At 43.2% G+C, this 23961-nt stretch overlaps 1 protein-coding gene across 3 annotated transcripts in view; it reads right to left on the reverse strand.

Moving 5' to 3' along the window:
• The window catches only part of RARB (retinoic acid receptor beta), a 347507-nt gene that overhangs the window by 72294 nt on the left and 251252 nt on the right, over window positions 1–23961 (reverse strand). For all 3 annotated transcript variants that reach the window (XM_008153628.3, XM_054729434.1, XM_008153638.3), the window contains exon 3: window positions 8475–8616. In XM_008153628.3, coding sequence (XP_008151850.1) covers window positions 8475–8616 — 142 coding nt within the window. The remainder of the gene's footprint in view (window positions 1–8474; window positions 8617–23961) is intronic.

The following is a 23961-nucleotide window of genomic DNA, read 5'->3' on the forward strand; positions in this document are numbered from 1 at the left end:
ACCCCAAAGCCCTCTGTTCCCCCCTCTGCTCTGTCCCATTGTGTAATGGAAACTTCTCCTTTTTCTAAGGTGAGAATGTGCCGAGCATCCCGTTTCAGGGACACAGGCGGCGGGGAGCAATGCGTTAGTAAAGCTGAAGGAATTTTAATACTTCCTTTGCAGTCTGGGTGTTAATGGGCTTCAAGTCCCACAGTGGCAGTGACATCACTGGGCTGCCGGTGCCCAAATGGAATGTGTGTGTGTGTTTTCTAATCTCCTGGGCAGATGCAGGAAAGCATTCACATTTGGCCAGGGGGAAGGGGCAGCAGATTTTTAGTTCCAAGCTCCAATGACATTTAAAAAAATAAAAATATAAAGTTTCTAGCCTTTCATTGACTTTTGGGGGGGGGGCATTAGGGAAAGGAGAAGGCGGGGGGGGGGGTAGGGGTTAAAGCTGCCTCTCTGGTGAGCAGAAGGCAATGAACACAGTGAATCTTGGAAACGCAGTCACAGGCTGGGATGTAACTAGGGAACAAATGAAGAAATAAACTAAAATTAGAAAGACATTAAGTGCCCTGATGATGATTTTTATGTAATTTCCCAAGTACACAGGGCAACCTACAATATGAATTTCCTCATTATTAAGCCAGTAAAATCCAGCCGGAGAACCAATGCGCACATCAATATAATTTGCGCACCCAACAAAAGTGATTTTAACTGAGGTTAAGTGCCTTTAATCCAAAAGGTTTGTTGTAATGTAAGTTTAACACTGAAGGGGAAGTGAGAGAAGCGCAGAACCAACAGAAACCTCCCGTGGAAGTATCTCAGCATCCGGACTGAGCACATTCATCCCATGCAATCGACCCGTGGGGACGTTGCCGTCTAAAGTATAAATCGGAATTTAGAGACTTTACAAAAAGCGATTTTTAAGCTCAATACGCCCCAAATGAGAAGGTGTCAATGAGTGCTTAGGGACTCTTCAATTCAGAGATTATTCAATTGCTCTATTCCACAAACACACTTATGAAACTGTCACAGCGAAAAATGCTGGGAAGTAAACACCACACAGCATTCTCACACCAAATCAAAGACAGGCTGTGCCCACCTCTCAAAGGCACGGGCCACACACCACACATGTAAGTTCAGAGAGCTGAATGAATGGCCGGAGGTTTTCAGAAAGAAAAGAAATCGACTGGGGGTGGCAGCCATGATACCTTGCCTAGCACCTCTGTTATAGACACGGGGTGGGGGGCGCCCCGTCGGAAGGGCAGAGGACCATGGGAACTGGTCACACGCCGGAAGCAGGCAGGGTCCACTACTTTCCCTTCATCAACAGCACACAAGTCTTGAGTCTGGCCTAATTCTTATCTTCCATTTGTTCTGTTGGCTTCCTGACCCCAAAGTCTACCCCATCCCTGGATCCTCTCCTTTTGTCAATGAGCCACTTGATAGCCAAGGTTTAACAAAAGTGGGTGAGCCCTAAACCCCACCATTTGTCCATAATCAATTGTCCATCTGTAAAAAAACAACACACCATTGATTTCAGAGAGAAGGGAGAGGGAGAGAGACAGAAACATCAATGATGGCAGAGAATCACGGATCGGCTGCCTTCTGCATGCCCCACACTGGGGATCGAGCCCACATCCCGGGCATGTGCCCTGACCGGGAATCGAACCGTGACCTCCTGGTTCATAGGTCAACACTCAATCACGGAGCCACTCCGGCTGGGCACCTGTCCACCTTAACTGGGTTTTTGCCACACACAGTTATATAAAAAGCCTGCTCCATGCAACCATTTTCAATAGCAAACACACTGGAGGATCTAATGTCTTCTAGGGGAGGGAACTGGCAAGAGGAGGCAGACTGTAGAAACACTGTTGTCTAAACAGGATTAAAAGCATCGATTCTCACATCACGCCTGGGCTTTTCGTCAAACCTGATGTTCCTCTTCTCCTGGTAGAAAACACAAACCCAAAGAAGCTGAATTACTTGTTCTGGACCCGGATCAAAGAAGCAATGGCTGAGGGCTGAACAGACACACAAACCCAGACTTGTTCTGTGTCTGACAGCTTTTCAGAAACTAAAGCCAGGGAGATGCTGGATTTGGTCGTCTTTTCAAACGGCCACATTTAACCACCTGACCAATCTCACATCACTGAGCAAAGCATCGCGCTAACTGGGGCTACAGCATGAGGAAGACTTGAGGCTTGCCTTTTAGGGGTTTATAATCAAGCCAGGGAGCCTCCCTGGTGTGTGAAGAATCACATTGTAATAGAGTTTGCAGCTCATGGAGGTGTGTTCATTGCACTACAGGGACATGGGGAAGAATGAATAACTCTGCCTGGAGTGTGGGGTCCAATGGAGGCTTCAAAGAGGAGGTGACATTTCAGCAGGTTCCTGGGGCTCAGCTGAAGGAGGAGGAGGTGGAGGCCCAATGCCAGGGAATAGCCTCTGCAAAAATATGGGCCTGGATCATGTGCCAGTGCCTGGGAGACAGCACTGAGCTTGACCTCACCCAAACCACCTGGGGCGGGAGTAGGGGAGCCACACTAAAAGTATGAGGCCTGCCGAAACCGGTTTGGCTCAGTGGATAGAGCGTCGGTCTGCGGACTGGAAGGTCCCAGGTTCGATTCCGGTCAAGGCATGTACATTGGTTGCGGGCACATCCCCCGGTGGGGGGTGTGCAGGAGGCAGCTGGTCGATGTCTCTCTCTCATCGATGTTTCTAGCTCTCTATCCCTCTTCCTTCCTCTCTGTGAAAAATCAATAAAATATATTTTAAAAAAAAGTATGAGGCCTGTGAGTGAGCATGGTCCCGGGGGACTGGGAACTGGGGTGTCTATTGGTAGGAGATGAGTGGATGGGAGTGGGAGCTGGAGATGAGGTCACAGAGCAGCCATAAGTGGCTTACCTGGCCATTAGGTGCAAAAGTAGGCCAACTATAGCCTTCGGGCTAAACCCAGGCCTTCACCTGCTTTTGTAAATAAAGTTTTATTGGAATACAACCACACCACTTTGTGATATATTTCCTGTGTCTACTTTTGTGTTACATCAGAGTTGAGTGATTGAGAGAGATCATAGGGCCCACAAAGCCAAACATATTTTCTATTGAGGCCCTTTTAAAAAGCACTTGCTGAGCCCTGGCTTAAAGGCGCATTAGCATTTCTGTCACCGACTCAAATGCCTCTGTCGGACTCACGACACTCCTACAGTCTCTAAGCGGCATCGTCCTAAACCTTTCTCTTCCCCTTCCCCATCATGGGCAATGAGCTGTTTATCTGCATCATAAGCTTGTCCAGACATCTCGTTCACAATCCCAAATTCTGTCATTCATCTATTGTTTCTTTTTTTTTTTTTTTATTTCTCCTCTTTATTTTAGGGCTGAGCCTCAGACTTGCCTGTGCTGACAGTGGTCTAAGCCTCCCACCCCGCCAGCAGAAGCTCATCACTCACCATTGAGTCATTCTGCTTCCTTTGCCTCCTTCCCAAGTTCTTCATAAATTTTTGTACCACTTTTAGAATGCTGCTGAAAATCGATTTTTTTTTTCCACTTGCTGTTACCGCTTTCAAATTCCATGGTCTGACAAATAGCTGTTCCTCTGGAAAAAGGCTCCCCATAACCTTACAAACCCCTTAGAAAATATAAGTTATACCAACCAGCATTCACAGAAGAATTAAAAAATATTCATGCTATTCTGATGGGCCACACGAAAGGATTTCTTTTACTAATAAAATCCCCCTATACATTTAAAACCAAATTTGATCTATAAAAGTTAAATTTACACATAATTCTCCAGGGGAAAGATCTCTAAGATAGAGCAAGGAGTGTGATTACTGTTCTATTAACCCCTTGAATAAAGTGGCGTTGCAAAGACAACTCAGAATTTTAAAAGCGAATTTTTATAGCATGCAGTGCATATTACTACCTTGGTCCAAATCCCCTTACTGTGTTACCTTGAGTAAGTTAATTAACCTCTCTGTGCCTCAGCCTCCTCATCTGCCAAGAAAAGAGGAGGAAGCAAGAGAAGGATTTTAGCTAACATATCTCATAGGTTGTTGTGAAGGTCAAATGGGATAAAGTATTTAAAGAGGTTAAGCCAGTGCCTGGCACGCAGGAAACACCTTATGTTAGCGATTACTATAATATGATTCTTAGGTTTCTTTCTTTTGGTCCCCCCCTCCCTCCTTCCCTTCCCTTTTTCTCTCCCACTGCCACCAGCATCTACACTAATAAAAGAGAAAGATGCAAACTGACTATACCTTCATGACACCCACCAGCCAATCAGGAGTGAGTATGCAAATTAACCCAACAAAGATGGCAGGTTAATTTGCATATGCAGGCGCCAAGTGGCTGGGGGCAGGAAGCTTGCATCATCACCATGGCAATGATGCAAGTGTTCCGCATCATGACCATGGCGATGATGCAAGTGTTCCACATCGCCCCAGCTGCTCTGGGCCTCAGGGAAGGTGGAAAGGTGGCTCTGGGCTGGAGCGAAGGCAGTGCCAGAAGCCAGGGGAAGGAAGGCCCATTCTTGCAAGAATCTTCATGCATCGGCCTCTAGTAAAGAATAAGAATATGCTGGGAACAGCACAGTGTGACCATCCTGGTTTGCCTCCCGGCTCTCTGACTTCCCACTTGAGGAACACTTCCTCCCCTACTGCCGGCCTATGTGGTTTGGGTGAGGTCAAACTCAATCCTGTCTCCCAAGGACTGGCACATGATCAAGGCCTGGCCTAATCAATCACAGTAGTCTGCCCTCCCCCCCACCCCCCAGCAATGTGCTCCTAGAGGGGCACATGACCTAAGTTAGGCCAATCACAATTGGTCCCTGGGCACAGGTGGAGTCTTTCTCTAGTTGCTGGGTAGACTACAGGCCTGGAGCTGTTGGTAGCTGCTATTGTTATTGGCCCTGGGGAAAATCTTCCCGGAAATGAAACCAACATAGCAAAACCCAGCTGTGACAAATGAAGAGGAACCATGCCCTGAAAGGAACAAGAGCCCTTGGATCCAGCTGTGTTACTCTGAACCGTTCAGTTACATGTGCGGATTTTTATTTTTATTTTTTTAGCTTATGCCAGTTTGAGCTGGATTTTCTGTTACTTGCATCCAAAGAGTTCTGACACATATGAACAAAGTGACCTGACCTATGGCTAGAATTGAATGCAAATCTTGCTAATCTTGGTATTGCAAAGAAAGCTTGGCAAGGAGAGGTGGCAGGCGTGACCGGCAATCTTGGTCTGTCCTTAGCCAGTTGGGGATTGCTGTTTCATCTTTCTGGGTCCTAGTGTACTTGTATGTCAAATGAGAGAGGTGAGTGAAAATCAATCTCTGAGATCCCTTTTCAGCTCTAACATTCCATGAGTCTCTATTATTCTTGGGTTCCTTTCAGTTACGTATACTGTGGTGTAAATGGTTACCGATTCTCATATTGTCCTGCTTCCTTCAGTTTCAACTTAAAAAATATTCTATTAGAGCCTCCGTATCTATATTCCAAGTGTTTATTTCTTTCCCTTCAATTTCCTTCTACAGAAAATATATTTATGTTTGTGTACTTGGGCATAATGACCCCATTTTCTTCCCATTTCTATATTTTTAAATCTAATTAAGGTGATACGTTCCTTGAGGGTTGAAACTAGAGTTTTCCTGTGGGTGTAAACATTATTATTTTTTTTAATTGCTAACCAAGTTGCCAGCTTTTACAGAGCAGCAGGATATGGGTTTTAAGTAATGTAAGCAGGAAATGGGTCTCCAGCCCACACAAAATAAATGCTAAAGTACTGATTTTCCTTGAGTCCACATCTGGCTTACTCATTTATAATTCCAGCCTGCACTGAAATTCTCCCACAGACCTACAGTGCGACATCCGTGTCTACAGAATGCCAGACCCGAAAATGGAGCATTAGGTGATCGTCTTGTGAGCCACACTCGCACCTATAAATAATCTGGCTGTTTCAGATAACAGCATCCTCTCTCTTCAATGAGCTAAGTGAATATTAGCTTCATATCTTCACATTCACTGATTTTAAGTAATTCAATAGCTCTCAAGTTTGGAGGGAGCAAAAGGACCCGGCTGAATGTGGTCAACTAACCCATCATCTAGAGATAGAACTGTCCAGAGGAAAAAGACTCTCCCAAACCGGATGATACATGCAGGAAGCTTTCCTGTCTGATGACCTAGTCCATTCTTGTTCATCAGGACCCTAAGTATAAACAAGTCTCCTACCTCAATTGCCTTAATGGCTACTTCTTGGCAAATAGAACAAAATAACCTGGAGGCAGAGGTTTTCAGGGTTGGTTAGTTTAGCAATTCAATGATGCCATTCAGGGCGTGACTTCCATCTTTCTACTCTTCTATCCACAGTGCCTGCTTTGTCCTACAGTGGACTTCCCTAGGGGGTGGAGGACAGCTTCTTGTGGCTACTTGTTTCCTTATTCATGTGCATTCGAAGGGATGGCCCCTCTTCTGCCCCAATAGTCTAAGCACGAGTCTTTTTGTTTTTGTAATTTTGATAAAATTTCAAATTTGCCGAAAAGTTGCAAGAAAAGTACAAAGAATTCCTGTATATCCTTCTTCCAGATTCACAATTCTAAATATTTTGTCACATTTTCTCTCTTTTTCTCTTGACACACACACACACACACACACACACACACACACACACACTCCTTGAATCATGGAGAGTTAGTTGCAGACACTGAGAACAAGAACATTCTCTTATATAACCACAGTCCAATGATCAAAGTCAGGAAACTTAAAATTGATACAATGCTATATTCTAATTTATAGTCCATATTCAAATTTCACTAATTGGCATAAAAATGTCCTCCAGAGCTATTTTACCTCTGATCCCTGATCCAATCTGGATTATGCATTACCTTTAGTTGTCACATCTCTCTTGGTTTGGGACAGTTCCTCAGCCCTACATAATCTTGGCACTTTTTAAGGGGTCTGGCTATTTTTTTGTAATTGAGCTATTTGCTGTCTTATTATTGAGTTTTTATATGTTTCTACTTTCAAGTCCTTTATCAGATATTTGTAAAGGTTTTCTCCTAGTCTGTTGGCTTATTTTTTCATGAATTTCACAGTGTCCTCTGGAGAGTGGACATTTTTAATTTTGATGAAATCTAATTCATCCTTTATTTCTTGCATGGATCATGAGCATGAATCTTGAATTCATTCCCATTGGATGGGACGAGGTGACATGTTCACACCATGAACCAGTGACTGGCTGGGACACAGAAGGTGTAAATAGGCTTGAGTCAACCGAGTTAGTCCCAACCCTGGAGTTTTCCCTGAAGTGTAGAAATGCAAGACGTAGAAAAGTGAATTGAATAAACCCTCGTCACAGTTAGGATGCTGGGCAGGGTACCAAGAAACATCCCCAAGTAGTGGCTCCCCGCAGAGAGCCCATCAGAGCCATGCTGCCTGGAACTTTCCCTCCCCAGTCAGCCTCCTCCTCCATGGCTGCATTTCCATGTTCCAAAACCAAAGAGCCTATAATGTAAGTCTTCAAACCCCACCATGGGATTGTGGCTAAGATGCCTGGCCTTTGGTCCCACGCTCTTAGGGGGCAGTGGTCATGTCTCAGGCATCTCCAGAGTCCCCTCACAGCACCTAGCCCAGTGCCCCATTCACAGTTCTGCCTTCGCCAAATCCCCAAGTGATGGGATGAATGAAACAACAGCAATCCCATTAAGTGCCTCACCGGCACACATCCCAACATCTTCCTTGGGCCTGCCTAAACCAAGCCATTTGCCTGTCAATTTCTTATTCCCTAGATTTGAAAGCACCAAAGAGAGAATGAAGGTACTTTGTACTCTGCCTGTATCAAAGCACATCTATTACAAACCCCTATGATCTGATGTTTATGGACCACTAATTTCTAATCTACTAAAATGTTCTTCTTCTTTTTTTTTGCATTAATTAAGTATATAATTGTTTGGAAGAGAAGGTGGGTGGGAGGAAAAAAATCAAATTTTTCCTAAATCAAGTTTGGAAAAATGCCAATGTGCCAAATGTTTCCCTTTCTTCCACAACAAAAGTTTTACGCTTTCTTCCCTCTAAAAAATTAGGGCAAATGATCACTACTGTCAATACTCATGCCTCTGGTCTCCCTTCATTCTCACCAATACAAGCCAACCTGTATCCCATTGTCAAGATGGGACAATGAAGTCTCTGAGTGGCTATGTGGTACGTCCAAGATACTAGTGGCTCCGAAACACATACGAGTAACTGCTCTGGACTACAAATCTGCCACCCACGACACCCAACTCCTATCTTTTCACCAACTGCCACTCCAGTTTTATCTGAAAAAATCCCCACAGTTATTCTATTTTCATGCCATCTCTGTTTACACCTGCCCTTGGCAATATATCATTAGTGTCACATCTGAATTCCACATGCTGACGTCCCCCACGACTGGATTTTGGAAGAGGGGCAACTTATATTTATAGATAAGGCAAAGAGGGAAAAAAAATTTTGAGACTCCACTTACATTCTTTGGACATTCCCACTTCAAAGCACTTCTGAAGTCGACAGTACTGGCATCGATTCCTGGTGACTTTATTAATAACACAGTTCTTATCTCGGTGACAAGTGTAAATCATGTTCTTCTGAATACTTCTGCGGAAAAACCCCTGCAAGCAAGCAAAGCGAGAGAAAACTAAGTAAAACCACGGAGCTTTGCGAGGAATCAAAGCCAACCTTATCGATGCATTGATGGCTCGTTCTGAGTAATGAAGTGATGGCAGCAGAAACATTAACTCAGTTAAGCCTTAAAATCCTTGAGAAATATTAATAATCAGTTCTCTTTCTCTCCCTCTCTCTTTTTTTTTTGCAAACCAGAGAGCCCCTTTTAATCAAAACTAGAGCTGATTGTTATTATCTTGCGAAAGGAAATTAATACCAAGCTGATTTGTTTGGAAAACATAATGTAGAGTTGGGTTCTCTCCAAATAGGCTAACTTCATAAGTGGTTCCCTCGTCGGCCAATGATTTCAGAGAAGTCCACTATCAAGAAACCCAATGTCAGAGTCAGCAAATTTACCAAAGAAATTATTTGATTAGTGAAAGAATTAAGTCTTTTCAAAGAACTCTTCTCTGAGTCCTTTTACACGTTTAACTCCTGTTAGAATATTTAAAATATGATTTAAATTTACAAAATGTTTAGGAAAAAAATTACCCAGAAAACAAAACAGAAGAAGGACTGCCTATATAATGGCCTATTCGAGCTGTCCTTCCCAATAGAATAGCTACTAATCACATGTGACTACTGACAACAAACTTAGTGAAAATGACATAAAATTAGAATTTCAATTCCTCATTTTCACTGGCTACATTTCAAATGCTCAATAGCCACATATGGCCCGTGGCTACCACACTGCATGGCACATAATATTTTCTGAACTGTAGAAAGTACTGTTAAAAAATATAGAAAATATTTACTATAGCACTGACTGACACGCTTACCTAAGAGTCATTTAACGCTCTTGAGAATTGAAACTTTGACTATTTACTATTGATTGGACCCAGGCTGTGTAAAGATTGTAGAAGACTGGAAAATTACAAATACTATTTGTCTAGGATAGGTACAAAGGATTTCTGTTTGGTTGAAATATAACCCCTCAAATTACTCTTTTATTGCCTTATAGGACATTAATGAGTTTTATATCTAATTTTGCTATCTTAATCGAGCATTATTTTTTTCCCTTTCATCCCATTCACCCATTCACCCATAAATCCATCCATCCATCCATCCATCCATCCATCCATCCATCAGTCCGTCCATCCTACCTATCCACCTACCCAGATATTTTTCTCATAGCCTCCTTTAAAACAGCTAAGTCACCTTACTGGTTCTCTCATTAATGAGTTAAATAAGTCTTCAATGTGTGCTTACTGAATATTTGGATTAGTTACCATTTTTTAACTCTTGGAAAATTATATTTTGACAACAAAAGCCGTTTATCCTGACTTTTGTGAAACGCTGATGGAATAAAGCAGGCTGTTGGCTCCGTGAACACAGGGGCCTGGCCTTATGTGTCCTCCCCGTTTCTATCACACAGCTTTGCAGACAACAGATAATCTAGTGACGCTTGTTAAACACACAGATGAATGAACAGGGAGTGAAGGGTATACCTGCTGCCTTCTCTCTCTTCTATTGCCCAACAAAACCCTCTGCGTCGCTATGAGCATTAAAAACCAGGAGTTTTACACTCTCACTTGTGATGTGACTTTTACCTACATCAGAACAATTGTCTTGAATGTAAGAAACACACCATCTAAACGTGGTGAACAGCAAATAAGACTCGCCATCTGAGTTCAACTTTCCCTGTAGTACATTAACACTCCAGGAGCCAGAACTAAAAACATTCAAAGCTAAACCACATTAGCAAAAAACGCGCATATAACACATTGTTTAGGATATTTACATGGGCACCCTAGGATTTTAATGTCTAAATAAACATTTTTACTGGCAAGCTTCAACTGTAAACGGCTGGAAATCTTATTTAAAGTTGCTGCTCCTGTCACATCCGAGACGCATACATTTTCCAAGAAAACACAGGTTATTTTTATACCCCTAGAGCTACAAATATGCTCAGAATCTAAAATAACAGGTTGCAAAGACTTTGAAACCCTCACAGAATCTGTGCAAAGTGGTCATCTCCAAACACACCTTTTCCTGCAAAAAATATCTACAGGACACTTTTGGCTGCCAGATGCACACACTCACTTTACAAAAACTTCACTGCCCTCCTGCCAAAAACCACTGACACAAGAGAAGACCCAGTCTTTTCCGTATGTGTGAAGCAAGTGAGCTATGGACAAAGCTGACTTCCACTTATTAAAAACTGAATGTTCTGCTCAGCCAGTGTGGCTCAGTGGTTGAGCATCGACCTATGAACCAGGAGGTCATGGGTTCAATTCCTGGTCAGGACACATGCCCGAGTTGTGGGCTTGATCCCTAGTGTGGGGCATGCAGGAGGCAGCAGATCATGATTCTCTCTCATTATTGATGTTTCTATCTCTCTCTCCCTCTCCCTTCCTCTATGACATCAATAAAAATATATTTTTAAAAAGCACACAAAAAAGCTAAATGTTCAGTTCAGCACATTCTTAGGGAGTATCATGGAGGAGAGAGAGACAACCTCATGAGGCTCGGATGAAAGGTTGACAGACGAAGACAGAATTAAGGAACTTTATATGTCACTAATTACCCAGTCAGTGTGGTCCAGTAACAATGACGGCAGAAACTAAATAGGACTTCTTAGTTTTCCAAATCAGATTTTTGGCTGGATTTCAGGAGAAGGTCTAAGTTTCAGTAAATCATTTCCACCAAGTTAGAATACTTGCTGATGAAACTATATGCTGTGAGGTATTTTTATACACGTTTCGGGTAAACAGAAATGCCCTCTGAGGCCAAAAAGTGGTTTCCGGTATATGAATTCTCCTTCTCCCTCGTAGATACTATGAACTGTTACACAAAACTGGCTTCTTCTCAGACCTCTGCTTTGAAGACCTAATGTGTATATGTGTGTGCACACATGTGTGTACACACATCCGTGTGCATGGCGGTGGGGGTGGGGGCATAGCCCCATGCCACCTAAGTTTAATTTAATAATTTTTTAGGTTGACTCTATAATGTAAAATAGAAACTTTTAAACTCTAGCTTAATTGGAAAACCAGTCCCCAACTGTCAATATTAGAAGGCACTCATAAATAAAAAGGAAGTCAAGCCAAACAATAATCAGATGTTATTTCACTCTCACTGGACACTGGATCTGCCTCACTCCTTGCTGAAAAGGGAGCTGAGCAAATTGTTAGAGACAGATCGGCACTGACCCGACACTTCCTCTTGGAAGAATTCAGAGAAAATGAACAAGTGTCTCACTCTATAATTCCACGTGATTTCAAGCCATGAATCCATCCCACTTAAAACTGGGAGCCTCATACTTTGGGGGGGAAAAAACTGTAACCCCAAACTTGTCCTATGTAAAAATGGGCTTTAGCAGTCCTGCGTTCAAGTGTGATGAGTTTTTGAAGCCAGTAGTTGGGTAGGGACACATCTGGAGGAGAAAGGACTGAAAAGCTAAGCATAGGAGGAGGGAGGATTTGATGCTTATTTGAGGAGCAGCACAAGGGGACAGGGGAGGAGGAGGCAGAAGAGGAAGTGCCCTGGAGGGGAAGTCAAGGTGCTGGGTTGCAGCCTCTTCGTTATCACTGCGTGGCTTTGGGCAGTCACAGGACCTAAGGGGCGAAGCTCTCATCTCCTAAGTGAGGGGCTGGGTGGCTTATTTCTAAGATCCTTTCCAGCTATACATTTCTGGGATTCGAATGTGCAATCACACCAGAGTGTGATGAGTTGGAATGGCTTCAGAGTTGAGAATGAGGGAGTTTCTGTGGACCAAGAAAATGGCCGAGGAGGAGGTGGTGGTGGAAGACTAAGGAAGAAGAGGCCCTCCACCAGTGTGGGCAGAATGGCAATTTCTTGGGACTAACCTTGGGCTTAAGACATTGGTTCTCAACCTTTTTAATGCCACGGCCCTTTAATACAGTTTCTCATGTTGTGGTGACCCCCCAACCATAAAATTATTTTCATTGCTACTTCATAACTATAATTTTGCTACTGTTATGAATCGTAATGTAAATATCTGTGTTTTCCGATGGTCTTAGGTGACCCTGCTAGTGGTCTCGACCCACAGATTGAGAACCGCTGCTGTAGAGCCTAAGGAACTGTATTAAAGGGTTGAGGCATTAAAAAGGTTGAGAACCACTGGCTTAAGAGATACCTATATGAAGGCTTTCCTATAGCTTTCATCTTTATCTGGGAACTGCGTCTTCACACCACCCCTGTGAGGGGTCTCAGGCAGATACACTGGCTGAACTGAAGCTGGAACACTTAAACCACTGGCCTATAAGCTCATGGCTGTAAGTTTTCAGGACTGGTTTTCTGACACCAAGTCTAGGGTTGCTGACACCACAATTTCACTCTCGCACTTGCCTGGGACGTCTTTTTCCGAGTAAATCCAGAAAAATTCTAGCAGGTCTTCAAGATGTATGTCACCTCTGTTCATTAATCACAACTCTTGTTAATTAATCATGACTTTCTACAGTGCATAAACAATCCTAAATCAGAAGGAAAGATAGTCTCTTTTAAAACTAAATATTCTCCGATACCCCCAAATCTAAAACTCATAATTTTCTTGATGAACTCGCCTCAAATCCCAAATCTTCATCGGAGACCATGGAGAAACTATAAGTGGCTTAGGTCACTTCCTTTTATTCTGATATATTAAGTCAGGCCACCGTCCCACTGTTAATACTATCAAATTATTGCTCTAATTCTTGTAATTTCCCTGCCCCGCGGGGGGCCCCCCCCCCAATTCATTCACGGAGCCTGTTTCACTTTCTAGTTTTCAGGTATTATTACACATCCCATTCTCCACCCTCTCCCACAGAGGGTAATTTTATCAGTTTAGATACTGGCCTGGTGATTAAGAATTAGGCTTTAGTTTGGGCATATGTGGTCTTAAACTCTGACTCTTGTCACTTACTACCTGTGTGCTGTTGAGTGAGTCACACTAAAGCCTCAGTTTTTCTCATCTGTAAAATGAGGATAATAAAAATGCCTACCTCATGGGATTACAGAATGTACCCAATTAGGGAACACATGAGAAGTGTTAGCATAATGCCTAACACTTAGCAAGTGCCCTTGAATGGTATCTATGATTATTGATAAAACCTCTTTTTTCAAAGCTTTCTTCTGAATAATTTTCAATATACTTTATGTTTTTAAAATAAAGATTCCCAAATAGGATGGAACACTTTCCTGACTCTCTGAACAATACAGAATCTTGTGAGTAGACAGCTTTATGATTTCAAAAGCCATCTCGATCTCTATTTGCTCATTCATATACTGATTCACTCTTTCAATGCCAACTACCTGGAGTGGGGGCGGTGGGCTCTCTTAGGCCTATTAAGATGTACAGTTGACTCTTTGAACTGCATGGGTCCACGTATACAGATTTTTTTCAAAATTATGTACAGTACCATATACATATTTTCTCTCCCTTACAATATTCTTAATGTTTTTTTTCTCTAGCTTATTTTATTGTAAGAATACAGTATATATAACACATATAACATGAAAACATATGTGTTAATGGATTGTTTATGTTAACAGTAGGCTATTAGAAGTTTTGGAGGAGTTAAAAGTTATACCCAAATTTTCCACAGCATGGGTGGGTTGGTGCCCCAACCCCCATTTGTTCAAGGATTAACTGTATAAAGCACAGTTTTGCCCTCTCTCAACCTACCAGGAGTGATAAGTCAAGGGAACACAATGTCGCCGATGCCACCAAGCAGTGTGATAAGAACTTTACTAGAAGCAGAAAGTGAAAAAGTGCCTAGGATAGTGCCGGATGCATAGTAGGTGCACAAAAAATATTTACTGAGTAAAGGCCATAGGAATCCAAAGGACTTAGTGGGGAATTGGCACTTGATCCCAGCTTTAAAGAAGGGGTAGGATTTGAATGGCAGGCTTTTATTTTTATGGATGAGCAGCAAAGGTCAGGGGTGAGAAAGCACAGGAAAGGGCCAGTGGTCCAGGTTGGCAGAGATGTGAATGATGGGGATGGAGAGATAGAGGCAGAGAAGGGGGGATGAAGGGCGGGAGGGAGGGGGAGAGAGAGACAGACACAGAGTCTAAGACACAGTAGAAGACTGGATTGATATTCGGACTGCGTAAGATCATGAAGACCACACAAAACATTTACTGGAGAGGCATTTACACTTCCACGCAAGAGAAAGCTAGGATCAGAATTGTATTCCGCCAGGCCGTGAATCCCCGATTTCATCATGCTATTATTTTACACATAAGAAAGTAGATAGCGAGCTCTGGGTATCAATACAAACACCTGAAACCCTGAGCCTGCCCTCAGATCTGGCCATAAATGCAGCCCAAGAATCCTTGATTTCTGAAGTAACATCACAATCTGCTGACTCATGCTGAATTATCAAGTTGCTTGTGAGAATTCCCACTGTGGTGTTTTGAGTGGAAGTTGCTTTTTAGTGTCAGAATTATTGATACCAGGTTTTACATGTGCAGGATGCGTCACGATCGTCTGAAAAAGTAAAAACTATTTTCCTTTTTTCTTCTACAAAAAAGGCTACTTGGCACTATATTAGTCATAAGAAAGCATTGGATCAGGAGAAATTCACCCAAAAAAAAAATAGTGTGGGAAGCACATCTGTTTGCCTTGGGCTTTTGCAGAGTTAATTTCTATTCCATTCAAAGTTCAAAAGGGTAATTTCTTCTTCCAGAGCAAAAGAAGAGAAAGAAAGTAGGGAAATCATTGTTTCGTCTTGGTCATTAAAAGATAAAGATGTCAATCCCATCTCAATCAAAAAGTAACCAGGTGGCCACCCCAAGTAGCCTTCACCCCGGCCACAGGACTGGAGCGCGGTGAGGTGCGACCCCGGACCTGCACCGAGCTGCGTGCGATTCCCATTTCCAACCAGAAGCCAAGATGCTGCCAGTAGGAGGTGACTATGGAATTATCCCATCACGGCTACTTTGGGAAACACGGTTTTCAGACCAGGAAACACGTTGCCTTAAACAAACAAAAAACACCCTCCGGAGCGAGTGGAAGTCTAATGCGTGACAATGTCTAAAAAGTTATTAATAGCAAGATTGGGGAGGGAGAAAGAGAAAAGTAAAGACCTTTTCACCCCATTGAAAGACAATGGGTGAGAGGGAGGGAGAAAGTAGAAAAACAGCCTACTGTTCTGATGACAAACCTAGGGTTTCCTCCTAAGCGGGGAGGGTTGGTATGAATGTACCCCAAAGGATGCGGAGCAAGTCCAGTTAGGGAGGGGGTCACACTCTGAGCTACAAAAAAGGAAAACAAGGTAAGATTCAGACTCCAAACAAGAAAGTTGAGTTCTTCCATGGGATAGAGGCTTAGGGTTCTTTCTTTCTTTTCTTTTCTTTTTTTTAAACAAAAAATAAACATCAAAAATCCCCACCAGGACAAGGTCCCACTGTTAAGAATTTAATCAAGATGAATGAGTGACAATAGTCAAGATTGAGTGCTCTGCTGTCTAACAGCTGTGGCTTCTATAAGGCCCTTTATTCTACAGCGCCTGTTGCCTGCTAACTTGGAAAATGTCTCTTCCGTCCTTTCACTTTGAACCTGAACATGTGTTTTATGCCCAACTGTGTCCTTTCACCTTCCTGGGACCAGAAGTTTCCTTAGCACGCTCACTCTTGCCTAGGTTAGAAAAGCAAGCCTTTATTTTGGGAGATGCCTAGACAGATGGCTCTAAAGAAGGCAATGGCTACGGATTTAGCAAAAACATCTCTCTGTGGGAACTAAGCTTTCCGGAAGAGTGTGATCACGGCATTTTCCTGGACGTTGGCAGGTGAACCCCCTGAGAGCTCAACCTCTGCTAGACCCAGAGGCCAATGCTCTCAGTCCTCTTAATCCCCAATTAATTAAAACTCCCTGGGAATCGCAATGAAAAGGCAGCCCATGGGCTTAACTGAGAACCTGAACTCACAACATGAGAGATCAAGGTCTAAACTTCCAGAGGTTAGATGTCCCAGGAAGGGCAGTGAGCCAATGCTTTGGGGTAACAATGCTCTTTACTTTAGAGGAACACGATCCAGGGGAGAAATGCAACCAGGGAATATAAACTGAAAACCAACAGTAAAACCAACTCATCAATTCGATAAAATATCTTTTAATTTAGCTTAAAAATGTCTTTTTTTAATATTTCCAAAACATGACATAGTTTACAATAATAATGTATTAACGTGACCGGTTATCATATAGTTCTGATTATAATAACCCCTAATTGGGAGGCAGCTAATCCATCAGGTTATTTATGGCCAGTAATCTCAACACACAATTTTGGGATAGAGAGTTTCCTAAGGCAAGAAAACACTGTCAGTAAACACGATTACGAAGGAGGACCTCATGCATGATTTATTGCTTTGCTATGACTGTCTTGAAATTTCGAAACTTTAGAACAAGAGACAAGCATTTTCATTTTGCATTGGTTCTTGCAAATTCAGAAGCCAGTCCTGGCTCTAGCATACCATCTGTAGCAAAGGGTTCCATCCTTGTTCCTTTGTGACGATGTGAAGTCTTTGGTAGTCTCGGGTTGACCTTCACGCTAGTGTTAAGACTGTAGATCAGACAGAATCAAGCAAGCCTATCATAATCACATTGTCCCCTGGGACCCCCTGGAAGCTTCTGAGCAATTCCATGACCCCAGCAAGAGCCAGAAATTAAAATAAAAAGCACAACCACTCTGAAGATATTTTATGGTCTTCTATTGGACTTTATTTCCCACATGCATAAGGGACTTTGGAGGGGACTGGAAGGAACAGGGAGAATACAAAGAACTTGTTCAGAATTGGACAACATTTCCTCCCTAATGGCATATGTATATTTAGGTGCAATTTCGAGAGGAGGCCCGGACGCTCATTCTTAGACCTCTTAGCGGCCTCTGACGCCCACTTGGGAGCCATCTAAATAAAGCGTGAATTAGAAATAAGGTGAAGAATAGGAGATTGAGAAGTTAACCTGTTATCCAAAGAATTTCTGTGCAGCAGGTTAAATATTATACATGCAATTTCTTGGGGACCACTTCCCTTGTTCTCAAGAATTAGAGTTGAGATATGGCAGAAAAGAAAAACTTAAGACAAGAAAAAACGAAAATGCATGATTTCACTGGGCTGCAACATAGCTCTCTTTAATTCTGGTCTTGAGAATTCACTTTAAACCAACGAAAGACATCTGTTTTCTAGATTACTTGGGCCAGTTATTTTGTGCCCTTCCACGGCGAAACCCATAGTTACCGATTTATTATCAGGATTCCTCTAAATATAACAGGGCAAGAAGCCAATGCATTTTAAGTTTTTTAATTCTCAATTATTTCACTGAAAAAATGCACCAAAATAGCTCCTAAGCTACAGCCCAGAAGTTCGCAGACCCCAGCTGCTTTGCACATTAATTACTAAATCTCATCTGGACCCAAATGAACGATCCTCATCTGTCCTGAAGAGGGGAAATAAAAGGTAAGCAGAAGGAAACAGAGCCAAAACGTGCTCAAATATATTTAAACTCTGCAGAAGAGCATGACTTTTAAAATCTCTTTTAGAAGTTTGGTATGCAACATTTCGCCACCAACAAAGCCAGGACTTAGCTCTGTCATAACTGCGGGCTGATGACAATGTGCATCACCGTGGCAACTGCATATCACATCACTCAAAGGCCTTTCACAGACACCAATGATTATGATGCATTTGCATTGTTTTATGATGGTAAAAAGGACCTAAATTAGACAAGAAAGATAATCGTGTCCACCATTTGTTGTACTTTTTCCAAGTTAATGTAATTTTCAGTGCCATTCTGGGATCTTCTCGCTGGAGTTTTTCTCACTCATTTTAAATGTGCTTACATCCTGAAGCTGAAGCGAAAAGGAAGGAATCAGAGAGGAAGAATGAGTAGAAGGGAAGCTAGTCAGACATTTACAGTGAAGTCTTCATGAGCCAGATAACTAAAATCACGGGCATTTACTGGATGCAACCTTCCGCTGCTCTTCCGCTAGCAGTTTATGGAGAAAATACTGCTTACGCTCCAGCTTTCAAAATGAATTCTGTCCTTTTATGGAAAATCCATGGCGACGCCAGGCTAAGACCGGATCCAGTGCATGCTCCCAAATCCACAGAATGATGTAGAGCCCGCCAGCCCCTCAAAGTTGCACATGCCCTTTCCCCGGTCATGCTTATCCAGGCCCCCAAACCTAGAGTGTTCTCTCGCTCCTCTGTGCCTTTACACACGCTGCTCCCTATAACTCAGAAATCCTTTTCCTGCCTTATCCTTTGGTTCACACCAACTCATGCTCCAAGATATAGGCCCCAAGGGCAGTCAGGCACCTGTGAATTCCGACCTGCCATCCTTGTATATTCGTTGGAACATTCATTCTACAACACTGCAATGATGGATTTTTGCGTCTCATTTTTCCTCAAAACACAAGGAGTCCTTTGCAGGGAGGGGTGTATCTTAATCATCTTTGTGATGAAACATGAGCAACCTTTAACATTAAAAAAGAACACATCACAAGTTTGGTTGTTTTTTATTTTTTATTTTGCCTTTTAAATATCACATGGAGATTCTGTGTAGAAGCAGAGGGAGGTCATCATAGAAACCTAAATTCAGCAAATATTACCACCAGCAAAATTCCTTCACTTTAAGGAAAAGGAAAAAGGAAGTTATATTTTCAAAAGTGAAATTCCAGTATCATAAATTCAGACAGAAACACTACCTTCATGATTTATCCCAGCCTCCCTCCTTTCCGATTCCAAATTAACAAGAAATAGTCTCAAATTTCACCCACAGCTCCTCTTTCTTGATCTTCAAAATTCAAGTTGCCATATTATGTCAGCACTGTGCCAAGACTGGAAGTTAAATAGGTCCCCAAAGCAAAAGGTAAAGCTCTTTTAAACAACATGAACTTGCTTGTAATTAGCACGTTATGGCTTCCACCTAAGCACCATGTGTATAAAAATACACTCCAGCAGCTACTGCTGTTCTGAGGAACTTAACTTTTCTACTTTCTGTACCTATTTTATAAGAGAAGATCTGGCAGGATACACACCGTCAATTTCGTAAGTGTTACTTCTCTGCTTTTCCATTTCATACCTGACTTTCAGAATGGAAGCCTCTTGATCCCGCCGGAGAGAAGGGGGGGGGGGGTGAGGGAATGGTCCCAGCAATAAAAGAGGTACCTGCCAATTAGTTAGACTGTACTTCAGTTTTCAATTAAAGGCAGCCTAATGGATGGACGGGGACCTATTTTATTTTCCCTGACAGAGCCCTTATTTTTAAACTCAGCTTCATTTTCCAAAATTGCGGGCTTTAGACAGAAGGAGCATCTATCTTGAGTGAAAAGCTGTACGTCCTTCTTGTATTTCCTGTATCAAAATGACATTTTTCTCCTCCGTGGCTACTTCCCGAAGCTTTCTGCTGCCCAGGTGGGGCTTGTTAATGGAGGGCCGTGCCTGGTGTTATACTCGGCGGCAGAAGATGGGGTATCCGATCTGGTCCCCCTCCCTGGGCCAGGAAGCCTCATCCGGGCACTTTGAGGATGCTTTATCCTATTTTTTCTCTTTTCAAACAGTCATTCCATGAAACTTCATTTACCCTTTTAATTTGCTCCAGAAGGGCCAGGAGGATAACGTACGTGGGTGTGTTTATTTTGAACTCATCCAAAAGCACTCCAGTCTCTCTTCAGCATCTGCCTTGTGCCTGGAATTATTTTCCTCAGATCAAACAGGACTGGAAATTTCCTTGGATGTGGTTGGCCTTCTTCCTCGGAACACACACGTTTTCAGGATTGCTCTTCTTACCCCGAGTTTTCTCCGATGAATAATTAAAAGATGTTCGCAGGCAGGTGTAGGGATGAGAGTTGGGGCCCCACAAATCCTCATCGAGCTACAGTTAACCATCAAAGGACTGAATGGCGTTGTGTAAACAGCTTAGCAGTTTTGTTTCTGTGGGACAGCCCTGTCCCTAGACTTTGGGGGTTTCGGGGGGAGTAATTCCCTTTACTGCTAACAGGAGGTGGGTAAATCCTTCAGGACCAGATCAGCGCCCCCCGCCCCCGCCCTGTTCAGGACTGGAAACTAAGTTGTGAATCACATCGCTCTGGTAACCTGAGGCTTAATGCGTCTGTAGGGGAGAGGTATAATGCATCCCACAGTCATTGATATTTGCTTTTAACATCACCTGAAGTTGACTTGGTTCAGAACAAAGGTGGCTGCAAGAGACACATTAGGAGGGAGCGCCACACCGTAGCGAGCATTAGAACAGGCCTCGTGCAAACCCCGGGCCGTGACACCAAAGTAATGCTTTCCTCCTGCCAAGAAAACGGAAAGGGCTTTTAGGAGCCCCTCAGAAGGAGGCTCGGAATTAATTTGTAATTTCAGGTTTCCACATGGCTTTTAGGAGCTTGCTTATCCAGAGACTTTCAGGGCATCATCTCCTTTAATTTTTAATTTTGATCCACGCGCCATGCTCCAAAAATACACCGATCTGAATCCTGGCCCCTCATCTTGTTATCTTAATGGGGGAGGGATAGAGTATCCCGCCCGCCACTCCGCATTAGGTGTCCTCATTTACAGATTGAAAAAAAAAAAAAAAAGTGCCGGACATAAATTATTTAAAATCTATTGTATCAGTGTGTGTTCTGTAAGCATTCACTACCGGCAACGCAGACAGATTATTTTTCACTTTTAATTGTGTTGATACCTTATCTGCTTTGTTGAAAGTGGAGAGTGGTATGTGAAACCACCTCTCGCGCTGAGGAGCTGAGAAGTGATGGGGTCTATTATTTAAAGCCAAAGTAACCCATTTAGTGGACATCCCTTTAACACACTCCGAAGGCAGGGGAAACCTGCAGATGCTATTTATACTGGTAATGTGTCTATTACCGTGTCTAACATGAATGAGGGTCAAACAGAGCCGGGTTCCTTAAAGAAGCTCTTAGCGGAGGGACTCGGTGACAGGAGATACTCTGTGTCACTATCCAGGCACAAAGGCAGCCACTGTGTGGGTGAGGAGGAGGGTCATCCTCCTCCGTCTGCCCGCCAATCTCAGATGTGCTGTAAAGCATAAGAGTGTAGAGCGGATGGGATCCTCTCCAGGTGTGCTTGAAAACCCTGTCCTAAATGAAAGGAAATATCTAGAACAATGAAAATAGTTAGATAAAATTACTAATGTCTGATTGTAATAAAATTGCACATAGGGTACAAGTTCAAAATGAGCCCTAATCATTCCCCTCCCGTTCGACCTCTGAAGACCAGAAGACCATCCTCAAGAAATGCCCGTAGGTATGGGATATGTCCGTATGGTGCCGAAAGTATCTCACCATTATATGAATTTTTAAAAAATTATATTTTTATTGATTTTAGAGAGGGAGGGAGAGAGAGATAGAAACATCAATGATGAGAGAGAATCATTGATTGGCTGCCTCCTGCACACCCCCTACTGGGGATCAAGCCAGCAACCCGGGCATGTGCCCTTGACCAGAATCGAACCTGGGACCCTTCAGTCCGCAGGCTGATGCTCTATCCACTGAGCCAAACCAGCTAGGGCACCAGTATCTGAATTGAAAACATCCCTTCCAAACCCAGAAACTTGGGAATTCATTTTGGTTCATCGACAGATGAGTGGTAGAGTCCATCCAGATAGTGACTGTAGCTTTTTCTGATGTAGGCTTTTTATTAAGTTTGAAGACTTGTCATAACTCTTTTGTAACCTCAGCACCAAGTCCAGTGCCTGATCTGGCTTTCTGTAAACATCTGCCCATGGGAATGGGTGGAGGGCTGCATGGGGGAATGACTCAGTGTGCCCGAGTTCCTCAGCCAGGGTGGTAGGGTGGCCAAAGGAAAAAGCATCCGAGTGAAAGTCCAAAGGGCCACGAGCTGGTTTCACCCTCTGCCTTTAATTGGCCTTGGGACCCCAGGCAAACGGTTGGGCTCCTCTTGCAATTGCACTTCACACATTTAAACTGATCTCTGCACACCTTCTAGGGCTGACATTTGAGATTCCCATCGCTCGAACAAGGAAACACACATTCGCATGTCCCCAGTACGAGCCTCAGTAAATGCGAAGAGATGAAGGGAGCCCAAATACGGGTCCTTCTCGCTCCGAGTCAAAATCCAGCAGACCGGCAACTCCCAGCAAAGTAACCAAGTCACTACTGGGACACACACAAAAGCAACGAAGCGCATCCCACGTGACATGTGTGAGTTTCATTTCCACACTGTCAAATGTAATTGGTGGCGGCCCACTTCAGTGACAAGCCAAAAGTTAGTCCCCACGCTGCTCTTACTCTCCAGACCTCAGCACCCCAATCCAGGGGGAGCTTCAAAGTGAACTCCTGACCTTCCCAGCAATTATCCCCGGAATCTAGACAGCCCCGTCATCACCTCCAGCCAGTGTGGGAGAGAAGCAGCAGCCAGGAATGCTCTGCCTCTGTTCCCGAAGGGGACCGGGGTGAGGGAGAGGCTCCTGCCTTCCTTCCCATCTGGTTTCTCCAATAAAAAGGAAAAAAATAAAATGGAAATGAAAAGTCTACAATTAAAAAAAAATTACATCGAAACTTCCTTTTGCTAATGTCTGTAAGATGATTTCTGGCCTGGCAGGAGATTCCAGATGGGCTGTGTAATGAATATAATTTAATACGAAAAACCAGAGTTCAAAGAAACACATTTTTCCAAGTCAGAAGGTAGTTGGGTTGTCTCACACTGCTTAATGCAAAACACCGGGACAAGCCATGGCGTTTCTTTTTCTCGTTGCCCATTGGCCCTGTCAACCCAATAGCAGTGTGGCCAGACCCGCAGCCAGCAAAACCACAGGCTGTCACTCTCCCAAAGGGGGCCGGCTCTGGTGGGCGCTCACCCGAAGGGCCAGAGACCACTAACCAGGCCATGTGTGCTGCTCTCGGGCCTCAGGATTTATAACACCAATTAAGGCCATAATGAGTGCCCCAAGTTGACCTCCCAGGAGCAAGAATTAATTAAGCACAGTATTTCTTCGTCAAGAATGACATTTTTTTTTTCCAAGCGAGTTCTAGAAGGTAGCCATGCTTTCCCGATACAACTGTGCTTCCGTGGACAATTCTTAATTGTTAACACCAATAGAGCGTTCCAGGAACGTGGCCTAGTTTATGTTTTTAATTTGATAACAAAAGAAAAACAATCTTTACTTTTATCCTTATTTTGGGGGCAAAGAGAATGTGTTGAGTATACGGTGTGTATGAGAAGCACAAAGTTACTTACATCACTTTCATTATCTACATTGCCACAAAAGAAGGAAGCGAGGGCTCATAGTTATTTCCTTCTTTGCTTGCAAAAATCAAGAGTTGTGTTTTGAAGCTATTTGTTCCCCCAAAGTTCTTATGATTCTA

This window comes from Eptesicus fuscus, chromosome 18 (assembly GCF_027574615.1).
Source record: "Eptesicus fuscus isolate TK198812 chromosome 18, DD_ASM_mEF_20220401, whole genome shotgun sequence".
Taxonomy (NCBI): Eukaryota; Metazoa; Chordata; class Mammalia; order Chiroptera; family Vespertilionidae; genus Eptesicus; species Eptesicus fuscus.